The 17,131-nt window shown below is 35.0% G+C and overlaps 1 protein-coding gene across 2 annotated transcripts in view; it reads right to left on the minus strand.

Annotated features, from left to right (window-relative positions):
- Positions 1-6,390: 6,390 nt before the first annotated feature.
- Positions 6,391-17,131, minus strand: part of LOC149805980 (2-oxoglutarate and iron-dependent oxygenase domain-containing protein 3-like) — a 44,043-nt gene continuing 33,302 nt past the window's right edge. For both annotated transcript variants that reach the window (XM_089950782.1, XM_089950783.1), the window contains exons 7-9: positions 14,957-15,110; positions 12,193-12,316; positions 6,391-8,336 (exon numbers count right to left, since the gene is read on the minus strand). In XM_089950782.1, the coding sequence (XP_089806908.1) occupies positions 8,203-8,336; positions 12,193-12,316; positions 14,957-15,110 (412 nt within the window). In that variant the 3' untranslated portion in view covers positions 6,391-8,202. The remainder of the gene's footprint in view (positions 8,337-12,192; positions 12,317-14,956; positions 15,111-17,131) is intronic.

Here is a 17,131-nt window from a genome sequence, read left to right on the forward strand (position 1 = left end):
TCAGACACAGTCTGATACCGAAGCCAGAAGAAATAGAGAATGTGAGAATGTTAAAAATCACTGAAGACCTGATAGAAGAGCTCTTCAGAGAAGAAATGAACAGGGAAAAAGAAGAATGGACAGAGAAGTACAGACTTCAGAGACAGCAGCAACAGCAGCAACAGCAACAGCAGCAGCAGCAACCTGAACCTGACAGAGGCTTTGTCGATTGTCGTATCGACACCAAAGAGTTCTTCTTCTCTTTCCGAAGAAGCAGACCTATCGCCAGAAAGTCTATAATCAGAGGACATCGCATTCTTAGAAACTAAAAAAGAATGCCATAGCAAACAAAAAAAACAGCCCTTTTCAGGGCTACCCCAATACTCTAGAAAAGAATTAACGATCGATTTGCCAATGTGTGTAGGTAGAGTAGTGTGAAAATAAACACTAACTCTTTATTAATAGTGGAAGTGTATGTGTTTGTGTGTTTGTGTGTTTGTAAGTGATAAAGTAGGTTGGTGTGGATAGTAGATTAAAATGATGTTTTTTGCTGTTTGAGGTGTATATTTGGGGTTAGATTGGATTGCCTTGTGTATGTGGATAGTCTATTGAAGTGATTTATAAAAAATTTTAAATAGTAATGGGTAGCATAAAAAGTGAGTGAGTGTTTCTTTTAGGTCCGCGCGTTGTTGTTTTTTTGGTCATGATCTAGGTAAGATGAATTTTATGTTATTAGGGGGATGTTTTCCTTCACGTCCGCGCTTTCAGTATAAATTGAAACTCGTTCGGCAGTCCAGCTACCCTTGTTGATTGATCAACACCAAAAAATGAACACGAGACTTGAGAAACTGTTGGAGCTTCATGTGCATCTGGAATATGCCAGGCGCATATTAAATGAACTGGCCGCGGAAGCCATTGTCGAGGAGGGAAGGATAAGAGAGGAGGAAAGAAGAAACAAAGAAGAGGAGGAGAGAAGATATAAAGAAGAAGAAGAAGAAAGAAGATATAAAGAGGAAAGAAGAAACAAAGAAGAGGAGGAGGAAAAGGAGAGAAGAAATTTCAAAATCCCAGAGAGCGAAAATTGGGATTCTGAAGCGACATATCCTGCCTCTGCTCTCTCCCCCCAAAAGGTAAAAAGTAACTGGGGGATAAGATGTGTATGTGGCGCTAGGCCTGGAAGGTGCCACCATTAACCAGGTGTCCATGAAGTTCCAAACAAAACAGCCCTTTTCAGGGCTACCCAATACTCTAGAAAAGAAATAACGATCGATTTGCCAATGTGTGTAGGTAGAGTAGTGTGAATATAAACACTAACTCTTTATTAATAGTGAAAGTGTATGTGATTGTGTGTTTGTGTTTGTGTTAGTAACTAATAAAGTAAGTTTGTGTGAATAGTAGATTATGGGTTTCTTTATTGTTTCTTAGCGTATGTGGAGAGTATAGTTTGGGTTATATTATATGAAATGAGAAAAGTGGGGATGTTTTCCTTCACGTCCGCGCGATGTTAGTCATGATCTAGGTAAGATCAAATTTATGTTATTAGGGGGATGTTTTCCTTCACGTCCGCGCTTTCACTATAAGAACCCACAGTGTTCGTTGTTCAAACCATTCTGCAAAGAATAAAAAGAAGATGGCGTCAAACCAAATCGACAAAATACAAACCTTGCAAGACGTTTTAGACAACTTAGGAATAATGGAACAGATGCTATTAAGACTGGTTGAAGACCATTATTCCTATAGTCCCCATCGTGTGAAGATGGAAATTAATAACTTAAGGAAAGCAAAGGACAAGATTAGTGGTGTCATGAAAGAGATCAAGGAGGAGAAGGAGGATGAAGAGGAAAGAATAAGAATACGCAATTGGAACGAAAAAATTGAAAAAGAAGAAGAAAATGAAAAGAGGAAGAAAGAAGAGGAGGAAGAGAAGAAGAATGAAGAGGAGGAGAAGAAAAAAAAGAAAGAGAAGAAGAGTGTAGGAGATAAAATAAGAACTTGGTGGAGGAAAAAAAGAAATTAGAAGAAGAAGAAAAACCCAAAGGCCCTTTTCAGGGCCAGCCATATATCTCGAAAAGAGATAGCCTTTCCATTGCCTACCCCTTTTTTTAAAACAAATTTTTTTTTAAAAAAATCCCATGTTAAATTCCCCTTGTACGTAGAGTGACCCACGATTTATTGCCATGTTAAATTCCCCTTGTACGTAGAGTGACCCACGATTTATTGCCATGTTAAATTCCCCTTGTACGTAGAGTGACCCACGATTTATTGCCATGTTAAATTCCCCTTGTACGTAGAGTGACCCACGATTTTTCGCCATGTTAAATTTCCATTGTACGTAGAGTGACCCAGGGGTCCCTGTAATGCTAATTCCCATTGTACGTAGGGTGACCCCTTTCACTACTACGACCAGCTATTAAATTCAAAATAATACATTTATGTCGAACACTTTGTATTCCGCCGCGAACTTCAGTCGTATTCATCTGGAACGCTTCATAATCTTGTAAAAGTACAAGTTATGCAACGTTTCATTGTCTGGTAAAAGGACATGTCCTGGAAGGTTTTATAGTCTGATAAAAGTACAAACCCTGGAAGGTTCTGATAAAAGTGCAAATACTGGAATGTTTCATGGTCCGGTAAAAGTATAAGTCATGGAACCTTTCAAAGTCAGGTAAAATCACAAGTTATGTAATGTTTCAAATTCTGGTAAAAGTTGAAGTCAGGAAACGTTTCATAGACTGGTGAAAGTACATGTCTTGCACCACATGCTAATCCAGAAGCAATGTAACATTGACCAGGATCATATTTATAATTTGTTTCCAGCTTCTATCCACTGACCTTTATGTCTGCACTAATGCCATTAGTGTTTCTTGTTATCAGTTTGGTTTTCTCGGCGATAATCTCCATACCGTATGCTATGGAGGTTCTGTCGAGGTGCTCAACCAAGTCTGCCAGTTCTTTTTCATCACCTGCTAAACCGTTAATATCATCTGCAAAGCGAAGGTTGGTGATTGTTCTTCCTACTATGCTGACAGTGCCTTTGTGGTCTTCCATGGCATCCTCCATGATCATTTCCAGGAAAATTTTGAAGAGTGTAGGTGACAGTATAGATCCTGTCTGATTCCAACTGCTGTTCGGAACCAATCTCCTCTGCTACCATTGATGATGACAGCACTGGTGGCTTTATCACAGAGGTGCTCAACAACCTGCACCAGGGTTGAGCTGACATTGTACTTCCTCATAGTTGCCCTTAAGCCCGCATGCTATACCTTATCAAATGCCTTTTTGAAATCTATAAAGACATGGTATAGGTTTTGCTGATGCTGAAGGTATTTCTTGCAAAGGTGTCTGAGACTGAAAATTTGTTCTGTGGTGCTCCTTCCTGCTTGGAAGCCTGCCTGCCTGTCAGGAACACCTTAGTCTGAATTCATTTATAATTCATGATAATTAGTGTTTACAATGGATGCTGGAGACTTCTATAAGCTCTGTAAAGTGAGATATTTATTTTATTCTGGTTTTCGTGTGTTTTGGTACTGGTGCAATAAGTATCAGTTTTAATTTTTATTTATTTAAATCTAAATATTCCAATATATATGTAACTATTGTGCATGTTTGTCTCGTAAACAGTTAATTTTAACCCTTTCATGTGTTCCGGTCTAGGGAAAGCAAGTCTGTCAACCCTATGGACCGCTTTACCAGTCTGGGACAGTGTTCTTCTTTACAGTCATAGTGCCTGACTAATTAAACTTCAGGATACCTCTAAGAACTTCCTTTTGTAACGTAGATATTATATTTGGATTATCTCATGAGTTAAGCTTGAATACAACTAGAAATCTCAAGGAAAGCAGGCACTTTTTGAGCCTGTATTCAAAATGGTCAATTTCTTTTCAAAATGGCAGAGTTTGAAGCAACATGAGAATGAATTAACAAAATATTTAGCTGTGGTGACCTAATACAGTTGATTGAAAATGAGAGAAAATATCTGGAGAGGCATTTGAATGTGGGTGACAGTGATGACGATGAAGATGAATTTGAAGGTTTTGAACCAGAGGAAGTGTAAACTCCACCACAGGGGCTCGTATCGTTGCATAAAATTGACCTGTCATACATGTACTGATTAATAGTAGTTATCATATAGTACATGTAGAGCAGGCCAATTTTAAGCAACAATACGAGCCCTTGTGAACTCCAAGTACTTTTGTTCTGGACGAAACTCTTAGAACCAAAGGGATTTATTTTAGTTTTCTGGGAGAGGTGGACCCACCATAAGATCCTAACCACATACCATCAGATCCCTGCATGACATGCTCATACCTATCAACCTCAGTTACCAACAATCTAACAATGAACAGAGAAGCTTCACCTGTACACTAGTAGATAACATTATATCTGTTCAATGTGTTGTGCTCAACTCCTTTTCTAAAAATTTTAGCAGGTTAACTATGTAGTGTACGTGTGAATGAGTAAAGGAATGAAATTAGACTGCATCATGCATGCTTTTCATCTGAGGCTTCAGCTGTAGTTGCTAATCAAAGACTCACGAAGTATGCTTGTATTGATGGCAGACTCTCCAAGATTACCCAAAGCCAGTGACATTCACCTACTAAAATCTGGCTTCTAGGGGTGGACAAAAATTAGTTTGTAACACAGATTTAACAATTAAGAAAAAACAAGAAATTAATCCTGGATTTTCTCATCTCACTGGAGACCAATTTCCCAGGAGGCATCATGCATTTACATTACAGGTTTCTCATGTGTCTTTTTGTTTTCAAGTCTTGTATTCTGTGTCAACATATATAACAGCTTGTATTTATTTAGCTGACAACATAGCATAAACAGTTTTCACCTCTGGCAAGAACAAACCAACTTTTCAAACTGTAGCACAATGTATCAAGAATAAGCAGCCTCAGTTACTAAATTTACATGCACAATATCAGATGAAATTTTATTGTGTTCACTGCTGTGCTTGAAGCAAAGCAGCTTTGCTAATCATCTCAAACTGGGTTTTTTTTATTTCATTTTTAAATTTCTCACATGTCTGATTGGTCTAGTGATTTTTTTAAAAAGAGAAGCATGCTATATTTGATTTTGAAAAAGATAATACCGTTCTAAATTTCACTGATCCAAAACTGCCCATTTTAAGTACCACCCATTACTGGTATGTATCTTTGTACTCTAGCAGATCAAAACTACAACAGTAACTAGAGAGTCCTAAAGAAAGTTGCTGTGTTGTCTGCATGGTTATTATGCAAATTAATGTTTGAACATCTTAATCTCCTGAAGAAATTTGAAATGCACTGTGATGATAATGACAAGACTTTATCTTAAATACAAAGACCACTGGCAAACTGGACTGAAACTGGGTAAAATATTAATGAGAAAAAATATTTTGTCTCAGATTTGTAGAAAAAAGAACCTATTATATAAATTACATTAACTGACAAAAATTATCTCGACATAAAAGAGAAAGATATCATCTTGATACAAACAATTCCAACTCCTCCACCCCCAAATGGTTTGTCCCTCAACAAATGCCAAACTAATAGTAGACCATGTTCCAAAACTACTGGTACAAACTGTTGAAACATTTCTGCACTTGTATGTTTAGATTACTGACATCACTTGAAATAAAACATTTACATTTGTCACTGAGAAATTTAAGTAAATGAGCAAAAGTGACTTGTCCGTTGGCAAGAAATATTTTAAGCTCATTGGAAGTTTCTCCATTGTTTTGTGTCACTGAACCTCCTATTAACTGAAAGTACAGATTATATTAACATCTTTCCTTGATGTCCATATTATAATTTTAAAATCCTTAAATCCAAGTCCATACTCTGAGGAAGACCCTGAATTTGTTCTATAGGGGTTTGATTTTTTGACTGGATGGTTCACTTTGCTTACAATGGCCAACTGTTTCTAGTTTTCACTTAAAAGTCTACCACAGTATTTGAACTGGAAAAAGGGGGGTAGGGGTGACCTGAATTATCCAAACACATTATATTTATCATCACATTATGGTAGTTACTTTGTCTCAGTCCTTCATTACCCAATGTCCTGATTGAGCTTAAAATGAGCTACACACAAATGCTGCTCCAAAGTTTGTACACATCTAAAAGATGAAGACAAGCTTCTAATTTCAATCATATGTATTTTCACGATTATTGTGTTTGTCATGTTATATACTATATTAACTTTCATAAAAGCCAGACACATCAGCAAACTGTAGAGACCCAGATCTGCCATTGTGCTGGAAAATCTGGGTATATTCAGATTGTAAGGACTAATCATTAGAACAAACACAGACCCTGATCTGCTGGTGCATTTTGCTAACGCAGTATAGGGTCTAATTTTCTGCAGGTGGACCCTAATTAGAAGCAAGTACACACAATGGCATAAAACAATAATAAATCAAGAACGTCATCAGATTAGACTTTATTATATTAATTTAAATAATAATTTACATCTGAAACATGTCTGTGTTATGTAGCTTTTCAGATCTTGAAATTAATGTAATAAAACCCCAGGCTCCAGCACTGTTATCCACTTATACCATCTTTTTCATCTCTCTCTCTCTCTCTCTATATATATATATATAGTCAACATAATGAAATTATCTTGAATATAAGTCATTGATTATTTGTCTTAGAAATGCCTATATCAGTCATTGATATGTCATATTTATTTGTCTTAAAAATGCCTATGTGTCATTGATATGTCATCCTTATTTATTTCAGAAATGCCTCATTTGCTCAAATTACCTATTGCACATAATACATTTTTCAACATGTACAACAAAAAAGAACCACATATAAACCATGATATATTATGTATAAATTAGGTCACCATGCTTCACTATGTATAAACCAGGGCACCATGCTATATTATGTATAAACAGGATAGACATGCCTTATCATGGCAGATTAATGTGTCTTAAAAGTAATCCTTCTTTCATACATTTTACAAGATGCTGATGTACCAAACTGATATCAGTGGCTTTTTCCAAGGCCAAAATTTCAACTTGGTGAGGAGACATGAGAATGTCCTCACCATGAATACGTAAATAAAATGATGGCAACATAACCCCTATTTGTATAGCTATGTTAAATATAATAGATTTTTAAGAAAAGACATGGTTTAACAGCTATATACTTGTCGAAGATGCAGCTGGAGGTATTCCCGTCTTATCAGTGGCATTAAAATAGTTACCATCATGGTTACCAAGGTTTGCTTGCAGAAAGGAAATTGTAGAATACAACACAGATTGTGCAAAAAATGTAAACCAGCAGACAGACAGGCAAACAAGATCAGCAGACAGAAATGTACATGCAAATAGCTGTTGGCACTAGTGAACACCAGCGGCGATCAAAGTTCACAGATGATAATTCAATGCAAACAATACATTTGGCAGTGGTAAATTTTGGGCTGTTATCTACATATTTTTGCCTTAAAGCTCCTCATATTAGCTTGTGTAATATATTTTTTGTTTGTTTTCATAATTGTTATGCATACTTATTTTGTATGTGTTAATTTTCATTATGGATTTTAGGGGTCATTTAATAATTAAATTTTAAATACTAATATTCTGAATGATTATACTTTAAAATGAAGTCATTCGTAAACACATTATGTAGTTTTCAAGGTAGAGAGCTGTACGTTTAATGTAAGTAAACATCATATGATTTGACTTCAGGACATGATTTCTTTAAAAACCAGGTTGGCCTAGTTCCTGATTGGCTAGTGCTTAAAGTACTTGACCTTGTTTACAAGTTAGATTGATCTAGAATGATCTTTCTGGTTCTGTAATGGCATCTTAACTTTCTATGTGAGAGATATTTTCTGAAAATCAGCTTTGTGCACTTTTTAGCACTAACATCAGCTTTGAGGACAACAGTTTTTATAATGTGTGTGAATCACACAATCATGAAAATACAAGGATAAAGATGAAGTCATACATTCAAATTCATTTAACTTCACTGTCATTCACCTATTTTCACAGCATCTGCTTGACGTGGTAACAAATGCAACAAAACAAAGCTTTAAAAAATTATTTTTTATGTAGGCATTTTGTCTCTGCTTTATTTGTCAAATACACAAAAGTTACTTATTTCATCAAATTTTTGTAGCCATTTTAACTGTATACACTGTGTTCATAAATATTTTACTTTGATTGCCTATATTTAAGATATGATTCTGTATAAAAAATAAAAAATAAAAAATCAATGAATGCAGTCATATTCCTGGGTCATCAATAGCAAATTGTGGATCACAGGTAAATGATATTGTTATAGCATATCGTACTCCATCCTTCAACTTCTCCACATAGTGGACATTCTCTGATCCTGATGTAAAGAAGGATACCCTACCTGAAAAAGAAATCTCAAATCGTGAAAAACTATTTGGCCTGACATCACAAACTAAATTCCCATCTCAAATCAGACATATGAAATAATCTGCATGAAAAAATCTATGACTACATAAAATATGTAGGTATGCATGCATATATCCAGGTATGCAGTTAAAACAAAATGCAGCTTAACACGACTTAACAAATTTTCCCCTGCAATCCTATTTTTCTAACTGTATGCATTTCCAGTTAGTGTGAACTGTACAAAAACCCAATAAAGCGGAAGAGAATTTTTGGTTTGGGTGTAATAGTCACAAATTAAGTTAAAAAATCCTGAAATAATGTAATGAAAAGAAAGATAATCAGCAATGAATGTTTGTCAATACAACTGCATTCTGACCTGCTCTTGCTAAAAGAGACAAGTGTTGCATTTGTGACTCTAAGATGCTTTGTTTAATAAACCAAACAATAACCTCTTTTTTGAGCTTAAATATTTCTTTCATTATAGATATGCAATATAGAAAAAGGGAAATAATCATTTCATTCTACATTAAATATCACTATATCTGCGAAAAATGTGAAATCATTCTACATTAAATATCACTATATCTGCGAAACATGTGAAACTGTCATCACAAAGGATTACAGCCACTATCAACAATTATTGTATTTACAGCATTTATCCAGGTACACTATAAAAAATTACCTTAGTTACAGCCTTTATCCAGGTATATTATCAACAATTATCTTTTTACAGCCTTTCACCAAAAATATTATCAACAATTACCTAAGTTACAGCCTTTACCCAGGTACATTATAAACAATTACTTTATTTACATTACCACACGCTGCTGATAACAGTGTGCACCTGTTTTTTAAGCTTTATTTTATTTTGTTCAAATTCTTAATGGGTGTTGCCAAATTTCATAATAATTTTAATACTGCACTGTGACTTTGTGAGTGATCCTGTTACAAGTCTAGGTCTTGATATAAGTAATTGAAAGAAGGTGAAACCAACAATTTAAGCAAAATCAACAAACAAAATGTATTCAAAGTGAAATTTAGGAAACAAAACAGTATTGTGAATTAAATCACAAATAATCCTAAATGTATTATCAAAGGTCCGAAAGTAAAGAATGTTCCAAATGAAATCCAATAGTTCTGAATGTCCTGATGTACCACAAAAATGCATTCCAGAATGTCTCTGAATGAGTTCACAATAATTCCAAAATAATGTGTTGATCCAAAGTAAATTAACACTGTAATTCCAATGAATAATTTAAATAATTCTCTTTGAATTACATCTAAATACTTCTGATTCTGATCCAAAATGATTCCCACAGGCTGATCTTAAAACATGAATCATTTGTTTATCAAATCCCTAGTTATACAGATTTTCACTTGGCCTATAACATAGGATAATGTGAAGATTTCTAACAGAAAAACCTAGTCTAACTGTAAGCAATATTGATACTGAACTGTTTCTAGAATGTTCTGAACTAAAAAATGTGTCAACATGCTATTTACAACTTATAATCATGGATATAAGTTAGCAGTGTAAATATACTGTTTACAAATGACCATTCTCTTAAAGTACAACCTACAATCATGGACTAAAGTTAAGCACACAATATAGATATACATAACAATAGTAAATTTTATATTTATTTTAATACTGCGTATTGACTTTGTGAGAGATACACTCACTATGATAATTAAGCTCCACTACAGTTTTTCTATTTTTAAAATACTTTTTTATTTTTAAAGTTAAAGAAACAATGTTCAACTACATTGCTTTTGGACTGTTATCATATCAAACTGCAAAAATCCATTATCACAAAAGTTAACCTGGCTAATACAACATAATTTACCTGGTTTCCTGAATTTCGTATAATTTACTGGTCGTACATATATACAAACATACATATATACATACACACACTCAGATTCAGCCAATGTAGATATGTGAGAAAGCATGCCAGTAGCTTCTCGTGGGTCGGTGGTTCTTTCCGGGGTTTTCCCGGTTTCTTCCTCCACCATTAATACTGGCTGCCATATATGGCCTATCGTGTGCTGAAAAATGGCGTTAAACCCCACAACAACAACAACAACAACAACAACTACATACACACACAACTGCTTCATTCTTGTGACATTCATTATAACATGGTTACACATATAATGTGGGGTAATACAACAGACCCCATGACCCAAAAAATTAAATTACCCCTCCCCCTTGTTACATACATCCATTAAAAATTTACATCAAAACCATTGTGCTTTATCTGGACATCATCCTTTTAACAATATGCATTTGTCTCTTATTAGCTGCTACAGTGGTAATCCCCACCCTCATAAACAGATTCCCTTGGCACTGATGAGTTTGTGTTCAAAAATACCCTTCAAGAAAGGCCACCTTTTATTGCAACCAGCACATTTATCCCTTGCAAGTGGCCACATTTTATTACTGTAATATGTGCCCAGAACACAACATTTAATTCATACAGTAAGGTAAGCAATCAGGTTATCTTTACTAATGTCTGTTTCCCAATGCTGGTTTTCATTACTGAAAGTGTTGACTGAAGTATATGTACTAATGTTTACAGGAAATGGAGTCAAAAATATTGTGATAGAGATTTGGACTTCACACAGCAGATGAGTTTTTTCTTTGATCATTACAACAGGACATAACTGTCAAGATCATATCACGGTCAGCATAGGCTAAATATAGATTCTGTAGACCAACCCACATAGAAAAATTAGCCTTGAGCAAAAAACAGGGTACCAGACAAAGAATGAAAATCATGTGTAAATATACGTATCACTTCCCTTGTAAACAAGGCATTTAGTATACTCTACTAAAGTTTCATTTGCATAATTAAATTGCAGCACTGTGCAATTAGCAATATAGGAATAAATCAATACAACACTTTAAGAAGTTATTAGGTAAATGGAAAATTAAAGATTTAGAAGAAAACGATACAATTATTAGACTTGCCAGCAATGGGAGAGTTCATGAGTTCTTGCTGAAAAATTTTATGTTGGGAATACTTAAATAAAAAACATCATAACAGATAAGGATAATATCCTGTAGCAGTGGGAAAATGGAGTAAATGGAAAGATAGTTATTTTATATTACAAACAAATTATGTACCAAGATTTATATGATGTTTTTGAATGGTTTTGCAATGCATATGCCAACAATACCCCACTCACATTTCATGCTTAAGATTAAGAACTGTTAATGAATGTTAACTAGAAATAAGTCTGTTCTCAAAAACATTTATTGTTCGAGTTAATGCTAAATTGTGGGGGCCCCGAGTGGCCGAGTGGTCTAAAGCGCTCTCCGTTACAGATCACTGCCATCTCACCTCTGTCTGCATGGGTTCGAGTCTCGGATTCGGCCAATGTGGATATGTGAGAAAGCTTGCCAGTAGCTTCTCGAGGGTCGGTGGTTCTTTCCGGGGATTTCCCGGGTTCTTCCTCCACCATTAATACTGGCCGCCATGTATAACCTATCGTGTGCTGAAAAATGGCGTTAAACCCTACAACAACAACAAATGCTAAATTGTGCAATTGTTTGAGCTGTGTTCTTCAGAAACAGATCTCCTGTATCAACAATATAATGTCAAATATGTGCCGCATTGATGGTCAGCCATAACCTTCCACTGAAGAATAAGCTGAATCAGCTAATATATGGAAAGACTTGAAATTTTCATCTATCAAATTTGTTGCTGTTAATGAATCACTTTTGATAATTGTTAGAAACATCAAAATGCTTGAGGACAACTTTTCTTTTCTATCTTATTATTAAAAAGGATAAAAAGCAATTAACATTTGCATACAAATTTAAGTTATACAACTAAATTCCTTACCAATTCTGGGTTCAACTGTCTTATTCGAGTCTGTATCTACAAAGATGAAGCGCCCACCACTGAAATCCCTCCCATAAGTGGAAAGGTACAGTAAAGATGTGTAATGGAAGGATCCATATGTCACCTGCAAAGATCAGTTTGGAAAGATTTCAGCTCCGACACACACTTATTGTTACACAGAATTTGTGTGATGTACTAAAAGGCATTCAAATATTTCAGTTCATCTTGGATTCTAAGTAAGAGGATAGGAACAGGAAATTATCTCCCTTGTCTCACAGGTGCTCGACGCGAGCTTGATGTTAAGAAAAAAAATAATAATCTAAAGGAAAAAAATCATACAGAGTGACAAAAATGCCTTAGATTACCCCCATGACCCGTTCTGACATAGGACCCGCTCTATCATAATATATAAGAGAGAAGGTACGGAACTTCCAAATACTTCGCTCCACCCATGACCCTCGATTTCCTTCTGCTATTTCTGTCCTTAAAGGCACGTGACCATACTATATGGCTTGTTTTACTTCTGAGATATTTTTCTATCCATCAAGCCATCATTGACTTTTCTGCGTTGTACCAAACTGAAGTTACGGGCTCTGAAACGTGCGATTTTTGCGAAGTTTTCCTTTGTGGACACTTCCGTGCTCATCTGAAAACCGGTGACAAGAGCGATATGGACAATGTTTTCAACTCCATGGTGCATCCCTTCTTGAATTACAGAACAGCGGTAGATGCAAAAGTAAGTTTTTTACTTACCATTAACTCGATTCAACTTTAGGAATCCTGTTCCACGCAAGTATTATACATTGTCTTCTTCACTGCACAATACATCGTATACACGCATCTCTATTTTCAAAATAGGCGGCACTAACATCAATGCCGAAATATGATTGGCTCAAAAGGTTATTCTTATTATCATAGGAGCACGGAAGTGTCCACAAAGGAGAACTTCGCGAAAATCGCACGTTTCGGAGCCCGTAACTTCAGTTTGGTACAACGCAGAAAAGTCAATGATGGCTTGATGGATAGAAAAATATCTCAGAAGTAAAACAAGCCATATAGTATGGTCACGTGCCTTTAAAGACGGAAATAGCAAAAGGAAATCAAGGGTCATGGGTGGAGCGAAGTATTTGGAAGTTCCGTACCTTCTCTCTTATATATCATGATAGAGAGTGTCCTATGTCAGAACGGGTCATGGGGGTATTTTTGTCACTCTGTATGATTTTTTTCCTTTAGATTATTATTTTTTTCTTCACATCAAGCTCGCATCGAGCACCTGTGCCTTGTCTGAGATGCAAAGACCTGAGTGTTTATTTTCCTTAAAAAGAGTGAATGTGATTGGAGTATGCATGTTATAAGGACAAACCAAAAACCTCACACTAAATCAAGTATTGTGTCTCAAACAATGTTTCACTGAATCTAAAGCTATCTAACATTAGACAGGCACATTTAGCTCACAGCATAGTTGTCTGATCAAGTTTAAAGTTTTAATGCACATGCATGTGTATGAGGAGGGGTTAATGGGACATCAGCACAACCCTGGCTATAAGGTGCTGGCAAAAAGTTCAGTTCCAAAAATGAAAAGGTAAACAGAAACACTGTAGGAAGATAAAACCTTTCAAATAAATAAAAAATTACAGTCCAACAAAATAAAAAAGTAAAAGCGCTAAAATATTTTGAGAGATATTTAAAATAGAAAATAAAAGTATAAAACAATATAATCCTTAAAAAGCCATAAATAAAACAGACAAGAAAAGAAGTAGATTCTCTCTTAGTGTCTGTAAATTTTCACAATTTTTGTAACAGCAGAATATCCACCTTATAAACTTTTCATTAATTAATGATGGAGCAAAGCATACAATCATGCATCACAGTACTGTAAAAACAAATTTCACGGAACAGTGTCCCACTTACATCAGCATGATTGTCCTTATAACAACTGTTTCTTACTATCAACTAATTTACTAATGATTCTTTTGTCAAAGACTCTTTTGTCAGGAAACAATACAAGTATTAGAACTGGGTCAATTTTGTAGACAGAATTTTAGTGATGACTGGCATATATCACCAATGACAATACATGTATATAACCTAGTTTTACAAACCAAATAAAAAACAAAACACCTGAAATGCAACCGGAATTCTTTATATGTAAAAGAAACCACCAAAACATTATGATGAAAGTGTTCGTTATTGGCAAGCAAGGATATAGCACAACCAATGTTACCTATCTAGACCACTTCCAACCACTGACAATCACAATGATAAATATAATTGTTTTGACAATATATTTGGGAAAACAGATCATTTTCATAGGTATATGAATGATCTGGACTGAGATAAATGTAAACTTTTTTTAATGTCTGGATATTTAGGTCAATATCAGTACTATATCTTGCCATATTTACACAGGTGAGACCTCAAAATTAGCAATCCAAACTGAAAATGAATTTTGAATTATGATTACATTGTCTACACATGGATTTCAAGATTCATCATGAATTATAATAACTTGATTACCATGTCCACATGTGGGTGCTGGTACTCCTCATTAATTGCATTACCTTGTTCACAAATATGTACTGGTACTCATCATGAATTACAATAACTTGATTACCATGTCCACATGTAGGTGCTGGTACTCCTCATTAATTGCATTACCTTGTTCACAAATATGTACTGGTACTCGTCATGAATTACAATAACTTGATTATCATGTCCACATACTTATGCCAGTTCTCATCTTGAATTACAATAACTTGATTACCTTGTCCACATGTGGATGCCAGTACTCATCGTGTACAGTCTTGGCCTCTATTGTGTTCATCCGTGAGAAAAATGTGGGTTTCGTCAAATACAACTTTGATAAAGGTATTTTGAATTCCTTGGCAATTGCTTGGTGAATCTTGTTCTTTACTTCTCTAAAGGTAAAAGAAACAAAAAACGAATCATAATGAAAGTTTAATCCTGAAAAAGAGTACCATCTGGGTAAAATGCATCAGAATTAATGTATGCTGATTAGTAATATCTACATAATAAATTGTACCATTTGGGTAAATGCATCTGTATTCATGTTTGTTTGTTAGCAATATTGGAAAAGGTCACACATGACATTATGACTTACCTACCATTTTTTTTTTATGTAGCTTTACGAAAACAAAACAACACAAAACTTTAAAACATTATGAACATTGCTGACACCACAAATCTGCAACGACCCACCAAGTCATATATATCTTGCTATCTGCTAACACATGAAAAAATTAACAAACTAGAAATGTGTTCCTGGAACCCAACTGTGACTGAAATAACTGGAATGGAAACTTTAACTGAGGTGTGATGGATGGACTGCTGGATGAGGGTAACAATATGCCCCTGCCATTATCCTACTGGAGCATAACAATGTTGGTTAAAGTAGAAGTATACAGTAAAACCTGTTATGAGACCACCCCTTCTGTCAACCAAAAGTGGTCTCTCAAGACAGGTGGTCTCTCATAAGAGGTGTGTGAAAATGGACTGGTTTTCAGGGTCAAAAAAATAAATAATACCCATACTCACTGTACATGTATCATATCCTTTATTCATAAATCTTGTTAAATATTGCATGCATTCCTCTCAAAATATCTTTATATAATAAAGATATACATCTATCAAACAATGAGAATAAAATTAATATTTCAACATCACATTAATATGTACAAAAAATGAACAGATATGATGTATATATCTTATTCTATACACTTATTCACTTGTTTTTTAAGAAATCCATTATACTTTTTTGTTGACATGTTTTACTCAGCTGTTTGGTCTGAACATGTATCTCCATTTCTGAGCAAAGAAGCAAAATTTTGGGATCACCATGTTGTAAAGCATATTCTTTAATCTCTTTTAAATGGGAGTCGGTGGTTCTTTCCTGGGTTCTTCCTCCACCATTAATACTGGCCGCTTAAGCTGACTGCTATTTTGCGAGCGGTCTCCCCTTTTTCATTTCTTTCAATGACATTAATCCTTTCTTCCAGTGTTAAAATTTTTCTTTTTTTCAGTGGAGGTTCTGCCGTTGTTATTAGTGTTGACGTTATAAAGACTATCGGTTTTGATCAGGTTTTGGGGAAATGTGGAATAAATATATATTATGTACCAATAAATGAAACCAAAAGACATAATTAACTCATCAAGAAACAATACATTTAATCTGAGACGAAGTTTAAATCAACAGCGTTATAGCTCGATAAACAAAGGTTGCGACCATCTGCACCCAGGTAAACAGATGGTGGCTTGGTGAAACACTAACAAAAGAATTAAAAAATAATTTAAAAAAAATCCAGAAACGATTCTCACTTACTAGTATTAAAGACAATGAGCTCATTCTCCCTCCAGGCATTATGGATTAACTGGAAAGACAAACAATGTACTCAAACCTACACTGAAGCCCTTTCAAACGATTTCTCACTGGGACATAAGGACTACCAGCGTTTTGTGAGTTTTCATAAAGATACAGAAAAATACAAACCTCTAAATTGACTGCGTATATCCATCATTACTAACTTTGACGTTAATCTTACTGGCTATTCACATGACTTCGGCACTACAATGGCAGTTAGTGACATGTACTTTAGTCTGGTTTACTGCAGTTTACAAATGACACTGTACGCTTGAGTTGTAAATTTCACAAAACTGGTACTGTAGCAAGACAAATTCTTTTTAAATACTTTATTAGAGCAATCTTTACTATTTATGCAGTCTTTGTTACAAAGGATTAAATGATGGTTAGAGGTGTTTATTTCCGATATATGGTTGTTCAAGTATAGTATTATTTAATGTGCATTTTGTTTGCATACTACATTTATCCCGCGCTCTAGTGTTTACAAAGGATTAAGTTAAGGTCAGTGGTGTCAATCTGTTTTGTTTGTTTGGCGATGCGGTCGTTCATAGCAGTGTCAAA

The sequence above is a fragment of the Sinohyriopsis cumingii genome, chromosome 2 (genome assembly GCF_028554795.1).
Source record: "Sinohyriopsis cumingii isolate HCF-2022 chromosome 2, ASM2855479v2, whole genome shotgun sequence".
In the NCBI taxonomy this organism is placed as follows: Eukaryota; Metazoa; Mollusca; class Bivalvia; order Unionida; family Unionidae; genus Sinohyriopsis; species Sinohyriopsis cumingii.